We start from the raw sequence: 22,879 nt of genomic DNA on the forward strand, positions 1-22,879 counted from the left end.
ATGAGTCTAAGACTGAGAATCTGCTCCGTTTCGTAAACGTTACAGACTTACAGTCTATATGCCTCCGGAAAATATGTGCTCAAGTCCAGCAAAGGATGCCTGTATGCCCTTCAGAGATCTATCTTGGTACTAGACTGACTAAAGTAAGAATCTGAAATGTTCCAAAGTTCCAACCCTTGCTTGCCTGGATATTAGCGTGCATTTCCATTTTCTTGGTGTTTGATCAGTTCTCGTGTTTACTTCTGGCAAGTAAAACTTCGTTGAAGTTCACTACAAGGATGAGTTGCTCACTTGCTCTACAGCTCTACTACATAGATTATCCAATTATTTTGACTTGTGAAAAATCTTTATTTTTAAATAAAAAAAATAAAACTTGATCCGACGTGGCGGAATCTAGAGCCCCAGAAATGTGCCCGGTCAAAAACTTTCAAAATTCAAACAGATCCCCCCAAAACGTCCAACGTTCCTCAAAACGCAGAGAGAGATAAGAGATTGAATCCCCTCCTTAACGAAATCAACGCCTTTTTTTTACCTTCTCTGCTTAAAGATTCAAAAGCATTCACCCTTCCTTTTTCGGGCTTTCTCCCCACTCTTTCTTATAGTGTTTGTGATCATCATTATCTCGCCACTCTTCAATTTTCTCACTTGAAATTTCAAAAACAAAAACAGAGTCTTTATTTATCCAAATGGATTACGACCCTCTTCTTCTAACCGACGTCTCTCGCCAGCAGAACGCTTCCATTTCCGCTCACTCTGACTGTAACTCCACTCTCAAACCCTTTCTCTTCTTCTTCACCATTCAAAGCTACCCAAGACTCAATTTTTTTAAATCTCATTATCTGATTTCGTTGATTTTTTTGGTTTGTAGACTCAGTACTGTGCTCGAAATTGAAAAGCTTGACCATGATGGATCCCGATTCATCTTCATCCGATGTAAATCAAGGTAATTTTTCAAAAACCCTCTTTTGATTTTTTAGGGTTTATGCTGTAAATCTTTTATCTTTTTGTTTTCTTGAGACCAATATTGAAAATTGATTATATTTTGTGATACCCAATTGGTCTAATTTGAGGTTGAATGAGTCAAGAATATGGAACCCTTTGATTTTTGAATCTCTTGATTTCTGTCAATGTAGATTTTGATCGGGAAAATTGTTATAGCCCGGAAGTTATTAGCACTACAAAGTTCAGGGACTCAGTTGCAGATGGTAAACTAGCTTAGAATTTTGTTTGTTTTGTGGTGCAATTGGCTGAAATGCTTTGCTTTGAGATCAGGGTGATTAGGGGTGTGATGTAATTTGATACATTACAGGCCGGGCCATGATCGGATTTTCGCTTGCTTCTCCTGAGCTGGTTGTCTGTGCTGGGTCACCGGATATACCTCGAACCAGCTATGTGGAGTCTCCTGAGATTTTGGAGATTAGAGGCAATCAGAAGGTGGATACTTCGATGGAGCTCTCTTTCGAGAATGGAATTGCTGCGTCTCAAGCTAAGGATACTACTAGGACCCCAACTGTGAAGTTCTCCACCACATTGTGCGAGACCTATAAGGAGGATTTGTCTCCTGGAGCTTCATTTGAGCTTCTGCCGCCTAATATGATTGAGGACAAGTCGAAGGATGATATACTTCTTGATGTAAACAACAATGTAGGTTGTGCAGATGACTTCCGGGGTGGCGAATTACCTAAAGTAAAGCTTCTTCTCAGCCACTTGTTTTGTTTATTAATAAAAAAAATCACTAGTTATAACTTATGCCAACTATTTCATGGCAGGATGATATCAATGCCTTCCCGGAAGGAGACTATCAGAAGTTGCTACTATGTTATGTGAACCAGAGAAAAGAATTAGCAGAGATGAGGAGTGCATTTGAGGAGCTCAAGAAGCAGAACCAATCCAAGAGCAGCGAATGCCAGGAAGCTTGGAATTCTTTAAAGGAGCTCCAAAATGAACTCATGCGCAAGTCGATGCATGTTGGATCTTTGGGTATGGTATTGATAACCTGAGCCTCTTAAAAATTTGAGCCATCTGTCTGATTGGTAACTGATGCTGGTCTCTTGCAGCTTTTGCCATCGAGGGACAGGTGAAAGAGAAAAGCAAATGGTTTTCATCATTGAGAGATTTGACAAGAAAAATCAAGGTATTAATTTGGAAAATAAATAAAGATGTATATGAATCTCAAGTGATGTGATTAAATTAAACTGGTATACAATGTTTCATTTTATAGATTATGAAGATGGACCACATTAAGCTATCAGAGGAGGCATTGGCATATAAGAATTGTCTAGAAGATATGAATGAAATGAGGTCTACCATTCATTCCACTTGTAAGTGAAATACGCTCATGTTATCAATCTTTTGATATATATGATATCTGTTTTTTTAATCTTCTGGTGCTGTCTTTTTATCCAACAGTAAATCAGCAAGTAAGTTTGCATAATGATCTGAAGACAAAGTTTATTGAAGGAGCTAAAGAACGTAAAGAACTCTACAACAAGGTCTTAGAGTTGAAAGGTTAGGTGTATGTTTACTATGTTATTTATGATTGTATAGAGCTCCAAGTGATCAAGCTACAGAATATGGTATTTGATATCATTTTGCTCTCTTGTAGGAAACATAAGGGTCTTTTGCAGGTGTAGGCCATTAAACACGGAAGAAGTTGCAGCAGGTGCCTCAATGGCTATTGATTTTGAAAGTGAGAAAGAAGGTGAGCTTTCTGTCAAATCAAATGGGCTTTCAAGAAGGACATTTAAGTTCGATGCAGTATTTGGACCTCAAGCAGACCAAGGTACATGCAAATATGATGATGGTATTCTGTTGGTTATCTACTGAAGTACAAAAGGCACCTCTAATAACACATATCCTTTTTCTTTGTCTTATATAGCTGATGTTTTCGAAGACACAGCTCCATTTGCAACCTCAGTTTTAGATGGGTACAATGTCTGCATATTTGCTTATGGGCAAACTGGAAGTGGAAAAACCTTTACAATGGAGGGAACAGAAGAAGCCCGGGGAGTCAATTTTAGGACTCTTGAGCAACTGTTTCGTATAATTCAAGAGCGAGAAAATTTGCACAGATATGAGGTGACTGTTAGTGCTTTAGAAGTGTACAATGAGCAAATTCGGGATCTACTAGTTCCAGGGAATCAGCCAGGACCAGTGGCCAAAAGGTCCAACAGATCCCTGATCATTTCTCATAGTTTTTCTTCTCTATGAATTTGTTTAAAGTTCTGTATGATTGTGCTTCTATTTTACTCATCTTATATGTCTCTTCACTCTCTTGATATATGGGTTCTCATATCTCTATGTTTAGATTGAAAGTCATTTACCGATTCAGGCATTGCAAATCTATTCTTCAATGACTTTTGGCCCCTCATTTCTGCATCTCAAAGTACAAAATTTTTATGTTACTGTCTTGATAACTCTCCTTCATTCAAACTAGAGAGAATTATATGTGATATCCATTTTTTTCCATACGTGTTGCATTATCTTTATTTCCAACAATTCATCAATCTATTGTTACATTTGATGAGCCACGTCTTTCAGTACTAAGAACAATGGCGAGTCTGGTGAGTTTACAAGATATCGGTATCTAACAATAATGCGATGATTTGTAGGCTTGAAGTTAGACAAGCTGGAGAAGGCACACATCATGTTCCAGGACTCGTCGAGGCACATGTGAAAAATATGACTGAAGTCTGGGAAGTTCTCCAAACTGGCAGTAATGCAAGGGCTGTTGGCTCAACCAACGCCAATGAGCATAGCAGCCGGTCTCACTGGTCTGTTTCTCTTTGTTACAAGTTGTACATTTATGTTTACCAGAATGTGATTGAATGACAGATTGCTAAGTGTTGGTCTGGTTTCATATAATGTAGCATACACTGTGTAATGGTGAAGGGGGAGAACTTGTTGAATGGGGAAAGCACAAGAAGCAAGCTCTGGTTGGTAGACCTAGCAGGGAGTGAGCGTATAGCAAAGACGGAAGTGCAAGGAGAACGACTGAAGGAAACTCAAAATATAAATAGATCTCTATCTGCCCTAGGTGATGTCATATCTGCACTTGCAACTAAAAGCTCACATATACCTTTCAGGTATATAAGTAAAAGTTGGTTCCTTTATTTGAATATCGAATCATTTGCGTATACATCTAGTGGTAACTTTCTTTTAAATCATGTTTTGTTCAGGAACTCCAAGCTTACACACTTGCTTCAAGACTCTCTAGGTAGATACATTGGGGTAGTACAAGAAGTGACTCATGATTCAGCACTCATTTCTAATTTCGTTTTATGGAGATGGATATAAGTTCAACTGTAAAGCTTAATTTGTTTTAATTTGTTTTAGGAGGAGATTCCAAGACACTTATGTTTCTTCAGATTAGTCCGAATGAAAATGACTTGAGTGAGACCCTTTGCTCACTGAACTTTGCAAGTAGAGTTAGAGGGATAGAGTTGGGTCCTGCAAAAAGGCAGATGGACGCTTCTGAATTTTTAAGATACAAACAGATGGTAAGTTACTTGTGCAGTGCTGCTGTAGTAGCGAGTGCAGATTCATTGGTCTTGTGCTTGAAATTTTCTAACAATCTTCAACCTTCTGTTTACCAGTTTGAGAAAACAAAGCTAGACATCAAGAGCAAAGATGTACAATTAAGGAAGATGGAGGACACAGTCTATGGGTTAGAATTGAAGATAAGAGAGAGAGACCTGAAAAATAAATGCCTGCAAGACAAGGTATTGTGCAGGAACTTGGTTTCCTATTGTATCTTACATATAACTAATCGAACATCTAAATAATTATTTATTCGTGCTACAGGTGAAAGAATTGGAATCACAACTTTTAGTTGAGAGAAAGCTAGCACGTCAGCATGTGGACACAAAAATAGCTGAGCAGCACCTGCAGCTACAGAAACATCAGGACGGGCAATCCACTGCACTTGCAAGGCCACCTCTTGTGAACCGTCCATTAACAACTCACAAGATTCTCAATGAGACAGCCAGCAATACATTGGGGAAGGACCAAGTAAACCTTATGCAACAAGTAACTGAGAAGGCCAGTAACAAAATTCCAGTACCTACAATGGATGATTTCGTCAAGTATATTGATCCTATCGAGAAAGAAAACAACCCTGACATAGCTGAACAATTTGTTCTACCAAAGAGAACTGGAAGAGCCTCTGTCTGCCCAACATTTCAGCGGATTCCTGCTACATCTGCTCCAAGACGCAACTCTCTAATCCCACTCCCTACCTTACCAAACCGCATCCAGTCTCCAATGCCTGTAGTACAAGTAGCATCAATATCAGCATGCAATGCTGATAAGAAATCTGAGATGGATTATGTGCCTGAAGTTGACTGCTTGCCAGAACAGACACCATGTAGTAGTCCTAAAGTTACCAGAACTGGCGGCAAGAAGTTCAACAGCATAATAAGACGAAGCATCCAAAAGAAAGGACAGATGAAGTCTCCAATGCCACCACACATGAGGAAAGGTCTGAATGTAGGGATGGAGAAGGTTAGACTCTCTATAGGAAGTCGAGGCAGGATGGCACAGAGGGTGTTACTTGGAAATGGTAGAAGGGGAGGAACTAAAGAAGGTCAGAAGCATATTAGGGAAAAGGAGAGGGGTTGGAATATTGGTACAGCGGGGAGAACTGCCATCTAAAAGCTAATCGATGTGAATTTTGTAAAGCTATAGTCATCATTGAGGCTATGTTCTAGTAGCCTCAGGCATGCAACGTGAGACGTTTTATTCTTTGTTGATGCTAATTAACCTTTAATTCGTTCACTTTCATATTAAGTTATCTGCTGATGTACAGTACTACAAACCAAGTTTGGAATGGTATGATGTGCTTTATTGGGACACCTTGATATTTGGTTTTTGTTAACTTAGTATTGTGCTCTAAACTCATTCTCATTTCAGATAAGGTTAGACAAGCAGAACTTGCCTTTGCTTTCATACGTGAGGCCCATTTCGAGTTCATTGGTTAGTTTTGCGCTATGAAATGATGATATATGCGGGGACGTTTGTTACAAGGGATTCCTATAGCTAGGCTTAAATTCTTGCAGAGTCCACTGCTCCACAAGCCAGGCTTATTCTACCATTAGCCAAACCCATGTTTGGTGGCAGCATGGCTATAAATCCTATGATCAATAGTTTAGCACCCCCGACCTTCCTAGAACTGCAGAATCAAGAATACATCAAGAAAGATTTAACCAGCTTTCTCACATAAACACAACAAACCTCAATTACATTAAATAAACTTGACTTAAAAGGACCATAACTCCACTGCAAACGGTCATGCACCGCAGTTTAGGGTTCTATAGAAATTGTTATTCTAGTTGGTGAGTTTATTTGGGTGCTATTAGGAATATTGGGTTTGAGTGACAAACACCTTGTAACATCCTCATTGTTTTGCCCGTGTGTCATATCCCGGGACCGTTCCACCGTAATTCGATATTGTCTGTTTTGGGCATAGTACTCACGGTTTTGTTTCTGGAAGCTCACGAGCAACTTCCCAATGAGTCATCCATCCTGGAATTACTCTAGCAAGAGCAAGCTTAACTTCAGAGTTCTCATCTCCTCCGAAGCCATTGAGTCCCTAAAAGCCTCGTATTAGTTGGAAGTGGGCATGTACATATAAGATACATCACACCCTCTCTGTTAACCGATGTGAGATATTACACCGTGGATGTAACCCTTTGATTTTAGAGTGAACCACATAAATCTTGTTTTCTGTTTGTTTATCTTTTCTCAAGTTTCTGAGACTTCATACTTGTTACGCTTCCCGCACAACACCATCTTCTTAGGTCTCGAGCCCTCGACGATCATTCTATCCCAAACCGACTGAAAACACGAGACTACTTCTAGCAATTGGCAAACCCATCATAGATTATATCTCATATGAGAATCTCAAACCCACTCATATCCTTATTCCAAGACTCAGAGCTTGATTCACCATCCAAAAAATATCAGAACTTAATTGAAGGACTCGATTGATCAAGGATTCGACCAAGAACCATGAAAAATCATCAATCAAAGTATAACTGTATCTGTATGGGGTTGTGGTCTAAGAATACGTAAGCTAGTGAACGATTGATCTCAAACGTGGGTTACCGCAGATGGGATTACGTAAGCTAGTCTACGTAAGCTAATCAGCATCGCTGCCAGTTTTTGACTGATCATTTCATTTCTTCTAGCCTTTGCTTAGTTTGGCGCTATAAAATGTACATATATGTATACTAATCAGCATCGCTGCCAGTTTTGACTGTTCATCATTTCATTTCTTCTAGCTCCTCGATCCACGAAATTTCGTCCAAAACCATACTCAATCTTGATAGTCGACCAGTCTCCACTGCTATATATATCTTCAGCTTTCAACTAAATCAAGATGCCATTCTTCTCCCTTATGTCATTTGCTTCTCTCTTCGTCCCTAGTCTTGCAAAGCTTGTAACCACCATGGATCGTTCCCTGTATGAGGCGGCGAGGGGGGGAGATGACAGCTTCCTGAGACAAATCATAGACGATGACGTATTGTCAAACCATGATTATCTCCTCCAGACAACGCCTAAAGACAATAACATTCTCCACATCGCAGCCGAGTTCAGACAGATTGAATTTTTCAGACAAGTCCCACATCACTACTCCCCTGCTCTGTTTTGGGCCGCTAACAAAAAGGGTGACACTCCTCTTCACGTGGCCGCTAGAATTGGCTATGAAGAAATAGTCGACTTCCTTATTGATCAAGCAAGAGCGCTACAGATTAGAGGAGCTGATGAGGAAACCGGCCAACGGAAGCCGCTACTGCGGGTTACGAATATGGAAATGGATACGGCTCTGCATGTGGCTGTGCGTTTTGGTCGTGTTAGGGTGGTTAAAATGTTGATGGAAGCTGATCCTGAACTGTGTTGTTTGACTAATAGCGCAGACGAATCGGTTTTGTTCTTGGCGGCTAGGAAGGGGTCTGCAGAGATTGCTATGTATCTTTTGAATGAGTCTTCGGTGTGTCCTTGTTTTCAAGGGACTAATGGTGTGACAGCTTTGCACGCCGCTGTGACTCGCAGGAACCTCACCAGCAAAGGTAACAATCTACAACTCAATCCCCTTTCCCCCTACGTATAACGTATGGATGGTTTGTTTTTTGACTTATTATTCACTTAATAGTTTAGAACTTTTCATACATCCATATAGGGCCGGCTATGGGGGAGTGCCACTAGGGCGGTTGCATAAGACTCCAAATCCAGCGAAGACCAATAAATATTTTTTTATAATAAATACATTTTTAAATCAATTTAAATGTATTAATCACTTTTGTCCGGTTGGCAAGGGAATTTACTTATCCTTGGCTAAGTTAGAAGATATCTTGAGTTCAAGACCCATCACAAAAGAAAAGGGGGTGATGACCAAACACTCTAAATCACATATAATTCTCTCTTGATCGAGTGGGTAATGGTTGTGTTAGGGGTTTCAAGTTGTAATTTTTTCTTCTTGTCGAAGAAAAAATCCACCTATAATTCTTTTCTTGTTAATTGCCTATATAATTCTTAGTGGCTCTTACTAGAAAATATCCATCAAAGTATGCTAGCTAAATTTATAAAAAGAGAAGAACATATGAATTGGTTCAATCTCAAAAATGAGGTTTTGATATTTTCTTATTGAAATCACAAAATATAACTAATAAAGACGGCAATTTAGAGCAAATTCCCAATAAAGAATTAAACAATCTTTATATATATACCTAAATATTGAATCACTTATGGTGAAAAAATTTGACCGAAAAGTGTGTCAAAATTGGAACTTCACTCTGTAATTTCAGAATGAAGCTTTACTCTGGATAGAGACTATATATATATATATATATATATATATATATATATATATTTATGTAAGTCTTATTTCAAATTTTGCACTAGGCTCTTAAATGTTTAGGACCGGCCCTGAATCCATACATTAATATATGTTTAGTGAATAGTAATTGTTATAATGAATGTGCTTGTTGTTTAAGTTTCAAATCGCCTCCAGAGTATAGTAGTGCTTACTTTGATCTAATTCTTCAGTGTAATACATGTTAGGCATTGTAGAAACTATGGTGTCCAGATGTCCTGAGATGATTAAAACAGTAGATGCACTTGGCTGGACTCCCTTACACTATGCAGCATTTAGAGGGAACGTTGAAGCAACTAGAGTGTTACTGCAATGCGATAGCTCTGCGTCTTATATCTTAGACAACTCCGGAATGTCAGCTTTCCATGTAGCAGCCCACGCAGGACACACCAAAATAATGGAGGTGCTGCTTCATTGGCGGCCTGATATTTGTGATCTGCTGAATAACAAAGGGCAAACCGCTTTACATGCTGCAGTATTAGGTGCCCAGGTTGATGTTGTGCAGTACATTTTGAAGACGCCTAACCTTGAAGCAATTATAAACGAAGCAGATGACGATGGGAACACTCCTTTGCACTTGGCTGCACTTCAGCAAAATCATAAGATCATTAAGGTTTTGTCTGGCGATGATAGAGTGAACAGGATCGTTATTAATAAGAACTTCTCGAAGCCCATAGACATGTTTCTTGGAGACAATTTTGATGAACAGGTGTGCAACACAACTAGCTAGTACCAAGCTTAATTTTACTCATAATTTTATCTCTATTTAACTTTAAAGACTAAAATAGTGTGCTTTCCTTGTGCTTAAAGGAAAAGATTTGCAGTGGTCTGGTTTTGCCCAAATTGGGGCGCTCCGTTGGTGTGCCATTTTACCAACAACAAATCAGTCGAGACTTTGACAAATTAGAATCTTTAGAGAAAAATACAGAAAAGACCAGAAAAAGCCAACAGCAAGCTTCTCTCGAGGATAGAAACGACACCAAACTCCTTGTAGCAACACTGATTGCAGGCATCACATTTGCAGCTTCTTTCACCAATGTTCCCGGAGGGTTTAATGAAAACGACGGAGTCCCTGTTTTGCATGAAAGGCCAGCCTTCAAAGTGTTTCAGTTTTTCAATGCAGTGTCCTTCTATATCTCAATTCTTGCAATCTTTAACGAATCGACTCCGATAACTGTGTTGTCCATCCATCTACCAACACCATCAAGTCTCATTCAGTATTCGATTGCAGGAATGGTGGTAGCATTTTTTTCAGGCACGTTGGCAGTGCAGCCGAGACGGCAGTTAGAAATACCTCATATGATTCGATTTTTAGTTGGTACCCACCCAGTTGATAAGTTGCTCGCGGTGATTTGTGGCCTTTTGTTAATATTAGCTATCATCCCTGTGCTGAAGTCCCTGATTCAAATAGCTTATTTGAAAAGGAGGAAGCGCTGGCTCCGAACCGTGTAATTCAAGTGTACCTGTATAGGAACAGCTTGTAGGGAAGTTTGATTACCAGTTTGCTAGGAGAAAGAAGTCGAAATAGTAATTTTGCATGTTTTATTAAGTATTAGGATTTATGTTTTCTAGAGTCCTTTGGATTTAAGTCTTGTCCGTTTGTATTTTCATTGAAGTCATCAATAAGAAAACTCAAAAAAATTAGATTAGAAAGTCTAATCTCTAACGGCCTTGCCATGTTTCCTTGCCAGTTAAATCTAGTTTGTTCATAAGGCGTCGAAGTTTGTCAAACCTTGATTCTACTGTGGTTTACGCTTTTGCATTAGTTGGTAACCAGAGTAGGATTCGTCCGCCAATGGTGAACGACGATCCAAGGGAAGAATTCACCATCACCAACATCGTTGACGCTGCTCATGCGATTAAAACTGTTCAGGAGGATTTACGAAGTCATTCAAAAAGTGTAGTTGACGAATTGGAGACTCACCGATTGCCGATACAAGAATTTGTGAAAGAAGCAGTGCAAGATGCAACGTAAGAGCTTCGTGAGTTGATTATGCAACTGAACGTAAATCAAAGAGGAGATGCTCATCGCACCGTGGAATTTGCCCATAGTCGAAGACATCACCAAAGGGAGAATGGTGAGCAACGTTAAAGACAAGCCTTTGTCACTAATAATAGATGGTGGAAGCTGTGAATTGTGTCTCTAAGAAAGTTGTGGATCACTTCAACTTCCTACTACGAAGCATAGAGCGCCATATGCTATTGGATGGATAAAGAAAGACCCATAGGTTCACATCACCAAAACTTGCAGGCTCCCAATCTCTATTTGAAAATTCTACCATGATGAAGTAGAATGAGACGTATTAAGGTCAGATGAAGTCTCCAATGCCACCACATATGAGGAAAGGTCTGAATGTAGGGATGGGGAAGGTTAGACTGTCTATATGAAGTCGAGGCAGGATGGCAGATAGGGTGTTAATTGGAAATGGTAGAAGGGCAGGAACTAAAGAAGGTCAGAAGCATATCAGGATGGCACAGAGGGTGTTACTTGGAATGGTTGTTGAATGATAAAATATGTTGATTAAGTAATTACATATTGAGTAGTTGACGAATACACATCTAAGGAAATTTGAGTGGAGTTAAAGTTCAAAAGAAGATTGTGTAATTGACTCATTCCAACAGAATGCATAACAAATAAAGCTATGGGAGATTTCCATATTCAAATTGAAGATAGGTTAGTTAATCAATTCCAAAAGATGGGGACCTTCAACAACTATCTTCATGGAAAATTCAAAATCTGGATTAGTGGATATCTCAGCGCCTCTATTTGAAGAGCACAAGCTGCACAACAAAGGGGGAGAAAAGGAGAGAAGTGAGGACACGGTGAAAAAAGAAAGAAGGCAGGTTCATTTTTTTTTGCATAGGAGTGACAGAGTAGAGTGAAGAGTGTTATTCTTACCTAGAAGAATACCAGAGGTTCCAATTTCAGGTATCTCGTCTCTCCATGGTCTCACGTCTTCGTCTCTATTTATCTTTGCTAACTTCTCCATGGGTGCAGTTTATATCAAAAGTATGCTCTGCATCCTCTCAAGCTGTATCCCCTCAAGCACCAAGCACCAGAAACATCCTCACCAAATCCCCTCGAGCACAAAAATCCCCTCAAGCCCAAATATACCACCAACAGATCACTAAAGTTCTACCTTTTTCCCACAAAAAAGAGAGGAAGAAACCACCACACTTCCCACAATATCATGAAAAAAATGATGCAGATGTGATAAAGATGTGTGTGTTCAAATTGGTGTATCGACAAAGTTCGGCATAAACAAACTCACCACCGTCTATTTGTGTTTCGAGCAAGATATCGGATTGCCTAGTTTAATTCACCTACAACAGAAACATTCACAAAGGGTGGTTCAGCCTGGTATTCATAGAAGCAAAGTCAAGGGAAACATGGTTTATGTCATGTCGAATACCTGAGTGAAAGAAGCTACTCTGAGTTCTAAATGTAAATGTGCCAAGTCCTAAACCAATCAGAGACTACACTTAAAAGAAGTTGAAGCGGTGAAAACAAAGCTGCACGCAAGACCAAGTCAAAGAAGCCAAGAGTTTAGTTGACGATCAAATTGAGTGCAAGCGGTGGCACGCTCAGGCAACTAAGCAATTGACATTAAACCAAGTGTACAACTCTAAGCAATTTGCTTCTATATAAATGTCCCAGCCAAAATGGAGCTATTTGTCAAGAGGTGCAGAAACAAATTGAAATGAAACTCTATTTATATAGAAGCACACTCCCATGATTCCATCTTTGTATCAAAGTTGTACACTGGTCTTTCAAACTCGGTCTCTATCCTTAAGTTAAGAGCTCGAGTTTATCAAGTCAAAAGGTCACAAGGAAGACAACGTTTGAGAAAGAACAACAGACTAAAAGTAATCAATGGGTTTTGGGCTTCATCAGACTACGCTTAGCCCATTCTAAAGCTTGGTCTGCTACAAATTTGGAGGATACTCTACCTTTTCCAACAATATCCACATTGGCATGATTCGAGTCATCATTAATTATCTCGCAATCTGAATAGCTCCACCTTGACCACAAGTATTCAAACCTAAGTGTTGTGATCTGAATCCAAACGTGGGCTTCAACAAATTCGATCGTACGAGACACCAAATCTCAAACGTAACTGGGGCTCTGATACTAATTTTTTGTGTGGAAGCGTAAATAAACAATAATATTGATATGAAACAATAAAGAAAAGAAACATAAGGACACAAGATTTATAGTGGTATACTCAATCAATGTGATTGAGCTACATCCACTCTCGGAGCCGGCAAATATTCTCTTGTGATCAAATATGAGAAAACGAACAACTAGAGTTAATAATAAGTCTCCACTTTGACTTCACATTCTACATATCCGAGATAAATCATGTTTGTATGAACACAATATCATAGATCAATTTGCCGCGCCGATATCCCCAGAGGGATCAAATGTTACGAACACCAATCAAGTCCAAACAATGCTTGAACTTGCTCAATGAAACCGGTTTCGTCAACATATCAGCAGGGTTGTCTTCAGTTCCAACGTTTTGGAGTTATATGTCAGCATCGTTCACTAATTGATGAATCTTGTGAAATCTGACATGAATATGCTTAGTACGATTATGAGTAATCTGGTTATCTGCTAAATGGATAGTACTCTGACTTTCACAATAAACATCCACGTAGTCTTAAACTACACCCAAGTCCTCGAGTAAATCCAAAAAGCTTCTTTTGCACCCTCTATTACTGCTATATATTCAGGTTCTGTAGTTGACAAAGCAATATTATGTTGTAAATTCGACTTCCAACTCACTGATCCATTTAGCAGTGAGTTGGAAGTCGAATTTACAACATACTATTGCACTTGTCCAAATCACCTATGTAATTAGAATCTACATATCCAACAACACAATGATTCATCATATCCTGCTGAAACACTATTCCAATAGATATGATGTGCTCTAAGGTTAGACAAGCATAACTAGCCTTATGCTTTCATACGTGCGGTCCATTTCGAGTGCATTGGTTAGTTTTGCGCTATGAAATAAAATGTTGATATATGTACTAATCAGGAGAGACAGAGATCAAGTACTTTCTATCATCGAACAATCTACTTCTGATTTCCAGTACTATCCTCCGACGAGCTAAAGATCAAGAAGCTTTGTTGTGGGTTGGGAATTGCAGCTTGTTTTGTTGCGTTAAGGAACTTAGTTTTACTTCGACTGCTCTAGCTACTTCTCCAACAAGAACAGCTACAAGGCGAACTTATTTGTAGTTCTAGAACAACTTTGATGATTTGGGATCATATGAGAGGAGGAACTGGGCTACATGTATCCGATTGATCAAGTAGTTTCTGAGTTGTGGCTCAATAAGCTATAAGCTTATTCCCTGATATGTAAAGTCTAGCTCGTAGCCGAGGAATAATTTGATGTTGGGAGAGAGCAATGCACATACTAGCTGCAGATCGATGACCAGAGAATGAGATAGAGATGATGTGGGTGTTGGAGAACACGTGTGCCGATTTGCGCCGCTGCATCCAATTCTTGAGCATCATTGCATAGAGATTGTGAATTGTTCTCCCATCTTGTTTAAGTTTTGTGCACACAACCTGTTCGATAGATTGCCTCACTCAGGAAGAAACTGTAGGGGAGGACATTTTTGACCAAGCAAAGATTTCCACCGACGTTGCCATGTCGGCGATGAGCGCAGGTACATCCGCGTGTCCATGGGCTTTCTTGTGTCCACTGGAGGAGGCTCCTCGTCCTCAACATGTTCCCAAAACAAAAACTTTTGCCTATGTTCTCTCCAACTCAATTGAGTCTTCGGTCTCTCTAAGCTAATTGCCTGCTCCGGTCAAACGCAGAGACATGACTTATGTCAAGATCAATGAAGCTCTCTACCAAGAGCAACTGAAAAGCTTCACAACCAATTTGATTGGTAGGTTGTTATTGCATAATGGTTCTGTCCCAATGAAAACATTTGTTCTCAAGGGTTTACTTGCCGATTTATGGAAGCCATCAGCACCATGGCATTTAGTTTCACTCGGGAAAGGCTAATTTGATATTCACTTCGACATTGAGGATGATTTACGCATGGTTTGGGGGGTGGTACATGCACTCTGCTCGATGGTCTCTTCCGATTGTCGCAATGGAAACCTGACTTTGTCCCTGGGGATGTCCTTCCACAAACACATGCCCAACTTTGGGTCAGGATGTATGGTTTGAGCCAAGATTACTGGCATCCTCGACATCTCATGGAGATTGCTCATGGAATGGGTACGCCTTTGTAGTTGGACAAGGCTACCAAGGAGCGTGAGTTCGGTTACTATGCTCATATGCTAGTAGATGTTGATCTTGCAAACGAACTGCCATCTTCGCTCATGGTCGAGTGTGAGGCATATTGTTTTGCTATTGAGATTGTTTATGAGAATATGTGCACTCACTGTCGTATGGCTGGGCATATGTCCGATCGTTGTAGACAATTACAAGGTGATCCAAAGCCTCGTCATTTTGAGAAGCCGATTTCGAAACCGAAGGTCCAACAAGAATATAGAGTAAAAGAGAAGGTTTCAAATGATCAAAGTATAGAGACTCAACCATCAGTTAGTCCAACTAAAATTAATGGTACGGTTCCATCACGTACAAAAACATGTACAATGATAGCACAAGTTGATCAAGGGATAAATTTTGAGTCGAGAGACATTAATGAATGGAGAACTATTGAAGACAATGGGAGAGACATTGATGAAAGGATAACTATTAAAGATGATAGAGCTTTGGTTCCAAGGCCATGCACTCCTACTTCTAGTGAAAGTCAGTTTGTCATTCTAGCTCAGGAGGCTATTGTAGGGGCTGCTAATGAATTAATTGAGCAATTGGCAAACCAAGTGTTCCAGGGGCCAAATGCTCAGACCCTTGATGTAGAGAACTCAATGGTGGTTACTAATGAGACTTTAGATGATGTTGAGGGCTCATTCATCACCCCTTCAATGAGGACAGAAGACAATGCAACTGTGGTTTGAGAGCCGAATGAAGGTATGACTGTTGTTCTTTCTAGATCCCAGCAAAAGAAGCAAAAAAAGAAAATGTGGGAGAATTTACTACAAGACCAAGCTTTGGACCGTTATGTTGCTCGTAGCAGGGTTCCCACCTCACGCCTTAACCTATGAAGATCATTTTTTGGAATACTTGGGGTATGGGCAACGCCCCCACTCGTCGAGTCTTCAGTAGGATGGTTCGCAAATACAAACCTGCTATTTTTGGTATTTTTGAACCCTTTATTAATTTAAGTTCACTTAAATCTTCCTTTTGGCATTCTTTAAAAATGTTTCCAGTAGCTGTGAATGACAGGGGGGACAAACCTCCAAATATCTAGCTCTTATGTGATCATACTATTCAACTAACTGTGTTACTAGCTACAGACCAGCAGCTCACAATTTCTTGCACTTTGGACAATGTTAATTGTATTTTGACTTGGGTTTATGCAAGAATTATGGTAACAGAGCGTCGCCGGCATTGGAATGATCTACTTCATGTTAAAAATGTCTTTGTTCAGGGACACTGGATAGTGTTGGGCTAAGTAGCACAAACACAGACACGAGTGTCCGTATTGGACACGATTTGATACGTAGACACGACATATATAAATTTGTTTGGACACGGACACGTTAATTAAATATTATTTTTAATATATATATTTATTTTAAAAAATATTTTATAAATTTGAAAGTATTTAGAATTGTAGATGTATATATATGTTAAAGTGTGCATTAAAATGATGAAAACATAACTTGTTAGAATGGCTAAGGACTTGATAAGTACCTTGGATTACCAAGGTTCAAATCCCACCACAAGCATTCTTATTTTTATCACGAGTTTCTCTCCTTATATATATTAAAGTGTGCATAAATATAACAAAAACAGAATCTGTTAGAATTGTTGAGGAGTTGTTGAGTGCTTTGGATGACCAAGGTTCGATTCTCACCATAAGCACTTCACTTTTATTATGAGTTGGTGCGTATTCGATTCGGATACTTGCGTGTCCGGGCCGTGTCCAAAGTCAGTTCGCGTGTCCGAGCGTGTCTACGCGTGTCCAAGTCCGTGTTCGTGTCAGACATGAAATACGGTGCCATGAGCACGTGTCCGTGCTACTTAGGTGTTGGGTGACTTTAATTGTGTCCTGGGTGCTCATGAAAAACGAGGTAGAATTCTTCCCAATGCCGTTTCATGTTCAGACTTTCAGGACATGTCAACTAATTGTGAGTTGGTTCATCTTCCTACTAAAGGATTGCCTTATACCTGGACGAATAGAAGGGGTGTTGGTGCAAGTGTTGAAATGAGGCTTGATCGGTGTGTTAGGAATTTCTCTTGGATGGATGTTTGGCGCAATTTGGAGTGCACTACTCTTCCTCGTTTTTCCTCAGATCATTGTCCTCTTTTAGTGTCCTTTTCAAAACTTATACCTAACCAAAGATCACCATTTTGATTCCATCACATGTGGCTAGATCATTCAAGTTTTCTTTCTTTGGTGAAGGAGGTTTGACAGGGTTCTCATTTCTATGGTAATCCAATGTTTATTTTGGCTTTTAAGTTGCGGACTCTTAAACAGCGGATTCTGGTTTGAAATAAAGCTGAGTTTGAGGATATAAATATAATGGTGGAGAAGTCATTTGATGATTTGCATATAATTCAGCGGAAAATTGCTAGCTTGGGTCATTCTGATGACTTGCTTTCCAGAGAGAGTGTTGTCAGTGCTCAAGTTCACGAGGCTCTTTTGCTTCAAGAGAAATTTTTATGGGATAAATCAAGGATAAAATGGCTTACTGAAAGTGACCGAAACTCTTATTTCTTCCATGCAATGGTTAAAGTTCAGTATCTTAAACAATCATTATCAACTATGAGAGATGGAAACCGTATTATTGATGACCCTAAAGAGATTAGTGATCATGTGGTAAATTATTTGTAATACCTAATCTCGTGACTACTGAGGATAATGCTATGTTAACAGTTATTCCCACATCTGAGGAAATATTTCTGACTATGTGTTCTATGAATCATAATAGTTCTCCTGGTGCAGATGGTTTTGGTGGAATTTATTTTATGAAGTGTTAGTGAGTTATTGATGTAGAGGTAGTCCAAGCTGTTCAGAGTTTTTTCAATACTGGATAGAGTCTCCCCCACTTCAATTCCAACTTAATGATCTTGATTCCACTAGAGTAGCACCGTAACGCAGTTGCGTCCTATTGCTATGACAATTTTATTTTCAAGCTTATCACAAAGATTTTAGCTAACCGTTTGGGAAGTATTGCTATTCGGATTATTTCACCCAACCAAAGTGCTTTTCTTACAGGCCGCACTATTGCAGACCCCATTATATTGACTTCAGAATGCATTAACCTCATGGATCAGAATTGTAAGGGCGGTAATATTGCAATTAAGTTTGATGTGCAAAATGCATTTGACAAGCTTGATTGAGGTTTTTTACTTCGGATTTTGAAGGCTTTTGGTTTTTCATATCCTTTTTTGTAACTAGATTAAAGCAATTTTGGGGTCTGCACACTTATCAATTTTAGTTAATGGTGAGATGGCAGAGTTTTTTCCTTGTTCTCGTGGTGTTTGTCAAGGAGATCCTTTCTCACCTATTCTCTTTTGTCTTGCGGAAGAGGTTTTAAGTAGATGTCTCACTAAGCAGGCTGAGGATGTACTTATTAATTTATTGTCAGCTCGCCTTGGTATTACTCCACCCTCACATGTTCTATTTGCAGATGACATTATGGTTTTTATGCGGGGTACCAAGAACTCTTTAAAGAATCTAATGAAGTTTATGGAGGAATATGACTTGAATTCAAGGAAAATAGTCAATAAATCTAAATCGCTTGTGTTTCTTGGGAAATATGCTCACTGTAGACGCTTTGTTATCCGGAAATTTTTTGGTGTCAAGTAGGGGTCTCCTCCATTCACATACCTTGGGGTTCCGTTTTTCCAGGGATGTCCCAAGATGGTGTATTTTTAGGCCATTGCAGATAGAGTGAGATGCAAGTTGTCCTCTTGAAAATGTTCTCTGTTAACGCAGGCGGGTAGGCTACAACTTATTCAGTCAGTGACTCAAGGCATTTTGGTTTATAGTTTTCAGATTTATGAGTGGCTGGCTGGTTTACTTCATGACCTTCAATCTTGGATTAGAATTTTTTTTTTGGACTGGAGACCTTTTGAAAATAGGCATGTCTCTTGTTGCTTGGTGTCACTATTGTAAACCGAAAGAGGAAGGAGGCTTGGGGTTACGTGATCTATTTGAGGCTAGTCGTGCTCTTCTAATAAAGAGATGTTGGGAGCTGCTCTCCTCTTCCTCTCCAGCCTCTATTTTGCTTAGAGCTCGTTTTTTGAAGATGATTTCCAACCTATAAAGTCTTTCAAGAGATCTTCAGTCTGGTTGGGTCTCAAAAAAGTTTGGCCAATGTTTTTGAATTCTTTGCATTGGCGTGTTGGTGATGGTAAGATGATATCTTTTGGCAAGATAATTGGTTGGGTGAGCATCTTGCTACTAGTGTTGGAGTAAGTGGCTCTATTCCACTTCATGCTAAGGTGAATGATGTTATTGTTGATTCTCATTGGGTTCTCCCAGCAGATTTTATTTCTTCATTCCCTCAAGCAACAGAAAAAATTGAGCGCATTGCTCTGCCTGATGCAGACACATCTGACTCTCTTTTATGGCCGCACTCCTCAAGAATTATGACAACAAAATAACCTTTTGTTTTCTTCTCAAATTATGATGAGCATAAAGATTGGGGTAAAGTGATCTGGAGTAAAAAAATTCAACCCCGCAAAACTCTTGTTGTTTGGAAAGCTCTTCATGGGCTTTTACTAACTGATAATGTTTTACAATTGCAATGTTTTTCACTTCTATCTCGTTGCTCCTTTTGTGGAAGTCATGCGAAATCGAGTACACATCTTCTTTTGCATTGTTCTGAAATTGTGGCTTTATGGAAATGAGTTTTCCTTTTATTTTCTCATTCATTCTCGCCTTGGGGTACCCTTGATGAAGTGTTTAATGGTGTTGGTGTTTCAGCGTTCCCAAAACCTAAACGTCAACTTTGGTTTCTAGTCTCCTGTAATCTAATTTGGTTTATTTGGATCACTAGGAATCTTGTGTGTTTCGAATGTAAGATTTTTAATGTGTTGGAAGCCCAACGTTATCTTTTGGATTTATTCAGAGAGTCTGCTATGCATTCTTTTCATTCTTACAAGAAGCATCACGAGATGTCTATTTTATCTATTCTTGGTATCTCACAACTGTCTGTCAATGCTACCAGCTTCATCCTGTCATTTGATTAAAAGTTTCTTGGCTGAGGGTTTGCTATTTATTAGGGGTTTTTATATCTATGGTTTTGCATGTGTGGGTGTACACATGCCGGATTGAGGTTTTGGTTATTCTTTTTGTTGGAGGTTATCAGACATATGAGGTCAGGTTTTTTGTACTCTTTTATTAAATAAATAAATAAATAAAAAGTTTTCAAAAAAAAAAAAGTACTGATCAGCATCGCTGCCAGTTTTGACTGACCATTTCATTTCTTCTAGCTTCTTCACGAATTCAAGTCAAACACCTATTCAGCTATTCTCAATCTCGATAGTTGACCAGTCTCCACCTGCCATATTTTCAAGCTGTGTCATTCTTCTTCCTCATATCATTTACTTCTTTCTTCGTCCCCAATCTTGCAACCTTGTAACCGCCATGGATCCGTACCTGTATGAGGCGGCAACGCTGGGAGATGTCAGCTTCCTAAGACGAATCAGAGACGGTGACGTGTTGTCAAACCATGATCTTCTCCTCCAGAAAACGCCTAAAGACAACAACATTCTCCACATCGCAGCCGAGTTTAGACAGATTGAGTTTTTCAGACAAGTCCCACATCACTACTCCCCTGCTCTGTTTTGGGCCGCTAACAAAAAGGGTGACACTCCTCTTCACGTGGCCGCTAGAGTTGGCTGTGAAGAAATAGTTGACTTCCTTATTGATCAAGCAAGAGCTTTACACATTGGAGGAGCTGATGAGGAAATCGGCCAACGGAAGCCGCTACTGCGGGTTACGAATATGGAAATGGATACGGCTCTGCATGTGGCTGTGCGGTACGGTCATCTTGGGGTGGTTGTTATGTTGATGGAAGCTGATTCTGAACTGAGTTGTTTGACTAATAGAGCAGATGAGTCGGTACTGTTCTTGGCTGCTAGGAAGGGGTCTGCAGAGATTGCTCTGTATCTTTTAAATAAGTCTCCCGTGTGTCCTTGCTTTCGAGGGACTAATGGTGTGACAGCATTGCACGCTGCTGTAACTCGCAGCAACCTCACCAGCAAAGGTAACTATCTACCCCAATCCCCTTACATATGCATGGTTTGTTTTCATTTCCGCAGAAATTTGACTCACTATTCACTTAATAGTTTGGAACTTTTCCATAAATCCATACATTAGTATCTGTTTACTGAATAGTTATTGTTACACAAAATGTGCTTGTTGTTTAAGTTTAAAATCGGCTCCAGAGTATAGTTATGTACTACTATAATTCTAATTCTTCAAGTGTATTATATGCTAGGCATTGTGAGGACTATGGTGTCCAGAAATCCTGATATGATTAAAACAGTAGATGCACTTGGCTGGACTCCCTTACACTATGCAGCATTTAGAGGGAACCTTGAAGCAACTAGAGTGTTACTGCAATGCGATAGTTCTGCGTCTTATATCTTAGACAACTCCGGAATGTCAGCTTTCCATGTAGCAGCCCACGCAGGACACACCAAAATAATGGAGGAGCTGCTTCGATGGCGGCCTGATATTTGTGATCTGCTGAATAACAAAGGGCAAACGGCTTTACATGCTGCAGTATTAGGTGAACGGGTTAATGTTGTGGAGTACATTTTGAAGACGCCTAAGCTTGCAGCTATTATAAACGAAGCAGATAACGATGGGAACACTCCTTTGCACTTGGCTGCCCTTCAGCAAAATCATAAGATCATTAAAGTTTTGTCTGGTGATCGTAGAGTAGACATGATTGCTATTAATAAGGAATTCTCGAAGCCCATTGACATGTTTCTTGGTGACAATGTTGGTGAACAGGTATGCAACACAACAAGCACAAAGCTTTACCTCATTTTTATTTGTCTTTAAAGACTAAAATAGTGTGCTTTCCTTGTGTTTAAAGGAAACAATTCGCAGTGGTATGGTTTTGCACAACCTGGGGTGCTCTGTTGGTGTGCCATTTTTCCAACAACAAGTCAGTCGAGACTTTGATAAATTGGATTCCTTGGATAAGGCATCAGGGCTAGACAAGACCAGAGAAAACCAACAGAAAGCTCCTCCCGATGATCGTAATGCCTTGAAAAGAAATGACACCAAACTCCTTGTAGCAACGCTGATTGCAACCATCACATTTGCAGCTTCTTTCACCAATGTGCCTGGAGGGTTTAAAGACGACGGAATGCCTGTTTTATATGAGAAGGCAACCTTCAAAGTGTTTCAGTTCTTCAATGCAGTGTCCTTCTACATCTCAATTCTTGCAATCTATAACGAATCAACGCCGATAACTGTGTTGTCTATCCATCTACCAACACCATCGAGTCTCATTCAGTATTCGATTGCAGGAATGGTGGTAGCATTTTTTTCAGGCATGTTAGCAGTGCAGCCGAGACACTACGATGGAAATGTGCTCGAATTTTTATTTGGTACCAGTTCGGTTGATATTCTGCTCGCGGTGATTTGTGGCATATTATTGATATTAGCTATCATTCCTGTGCTGAAGTCTCTGATTCAAATCAGCAGGGGACAGAGGATTCACTGGCTCCGAAACCGTGTAATTTAAAGGCGTGACTACTAAATTGAACTTAAGCCTACCTGTACTATATCAGTTTTGTCTCTGCAAAAAAACCTAGATCAGTTCTTGTTGATGTGTAGCACATGGATCATCAGTTCATACTTTGATGTAGGACAATAATTCGTTGAACTTAATGTCTTAATCTGTCACAGCCTCAAAATTTCGAATGACAA

At 39.6% G+C, this 22,879-nt stretch overlaps 3 protein-coding genes across 4 annotated transcripts; all 3 read left to right on the forward strand.

Moving 5' to 3' along the window:
• Nucleotides 1-497: 497 nt before the first annotated feature.
• LOC126789324 (kinesin-like protein KIN-14Q) lies at nt 498-11,278 on the forward strand. Of its 2 annotated transcripts, XM_050515458.1 has the most exons (17): nt 498-759; nt 869-943; nt 1,134-1,205; nt 1,310-1,686; nt 1,770-1,980; nt 2,058-2,134; nt 2,222-2,321; nt 2,410-2,508; nt 2,606-2,782; nt 2,879-3,164; nt 3,612-3,773; nt 3,870-4,085; nt 4,179-4,216; nt 4,336-4,499; nt 4,596-4,721; nt 4,804-5,502; nt 11,243-11,278. In XM_050515458.1, the coding sequence occupies exons 1-17, from the start codon at nt 687-689 to the stop codon at nt 11,258-11,260; spliced, it is 2,970 nt and encodes a 989-aa protein (XP_050371415.1). In that variant the 5' UTR covers nt 498-686; the 3' UTR covers nt 11,261-11,278. The 2 variants fall into 2 exon arrangements, with proteins under 2 accessions (XP_050371415.1, XP_050371414.1); XM_050515457.1 differs by lacking the exon at nt 11,243-11,278 and having other exon boundaries at nt 4,804-5,850.
• Nucleotides 7,394-11,233, forward strand: LOC126789326 (uncharacterized). Its single transcript, XM_050515460.1, has 3 exons — nt 7,394-8,069; nt 9,061-9,581; nt 9,683-11,233. Exons 1-3 carry the CDS (start codon nt 7,397-7,399, stop codon nt 10,322-10,324), a joined length of 1,836 nt encoding a protein of 611 aa, XP_050371417.1. The 5' UTR covers nt 7,394-7,396; the 3' UTR covers nt 10,325-11,233.
• A 9,196-nt stretch (nt 11,279-20,474) lies between the features above and the next one.
• On the forward strand, nt 20,475-22,773 carry LOC126788158 (ankyrin repeat-containing protein At5g02620-like). Its single transcript, XM_050514122.1, has 3 exons — nt 20,475-21,197; nt 21,432-21,952; nt 22,038-22,773. Exons 1-3 carry the CDS (start codon nt 20,576-20,578, stop codon nt 22,692-22,694), a joined length of 1,800 nt encoding a protein of 599 aa, XP_050370079.1. The 5' UTR covers nt 20,475-20,575; the 3' UTR covers nt 22,695-22,773.
• The last annotated feature ends 106 nt before the right edge of the window (nt 22,774-22,879 follow it).

Source organism: Argentina anserina, chromosome 3, assembly GCF_933775445.1.
Source record: "Argentina anserina chromosome 3, drPotAnse1.1, whole genome shotgun sequence".
NCBI classification, from domain to species: Eukaryota; Viridiplantae; Streptophyta; class Magnoliopsida; order Rosales; family Rosaceae; genus Argentina; species Argentina anserina.

Excerpts from the sequence above, each read along its gene's own strand:
- LOC126789324 (XM_050515457.1), top strand. The coding sequence starts at position 687 with ATGGATTACGACCCTCTTCTTCTAACCGACGTCTCTCGCCAGCAGAAC. Across the intron at positions 944-1,133 it reads TTCATCCGATGTAAATCAAG|ATTTTGATCGGGAAAATTGT; the intron begins GTAATTTTTCAA and ends CTGTCAATGTAG. Across the intron at positions 2,783-2,878 it reads TGGACCTCAAGCAGACCAAG|CTGATGTTTTCGAAGACACA; the intron begins GTACATGCAAAT and ends TGTCTTATATAG.
- LOC126789326 (XM_050515460.1), top strand. The coding sequence starts at position 7,397 with ATGTCATTTGCTTCTCTCTTCGTCCCTAGTCTTGCAAAGCTTGTAACC. Across the intron at positions 8,070-9,060 it reads CAGGAACCTCACCAGCAAAG|GCATTGTAGAAACTATGGTG; the intron begins GTAACAATCTAC and ends AATACATGTTAG. Across the intron at positions 9,582-9,682 it reads GAGACAATTTTGATGAACAG|GAAAAGATTTGCAGTGGTCT; the intron begins GTGTGCAACACA and ends TTGTGCTTAAAG.
- LOC126788158 (XM_050514122.1), top strand. The coding sequence starts at position 20,576 with ATGGATCCGTACCTGTATGAGGCGGCAACGCTGGGAGATGTCAGCTTC. Across the intron at positions 21,198-21,431 it reads CAGCAACCTCACCAGCAAAG|GCATTGTGAGGACTATGGTG; the intron begins GTAACTATCTAC and ends ATTATATGCTAG. Across the intron at positions 21,953-22,037 it reads GTGACAATGTTGGTGAACAG|GAAACAATTCGCAGTGGTAT; the intron begins GTATGCAACACA and ends TTGTGTTTAAAG.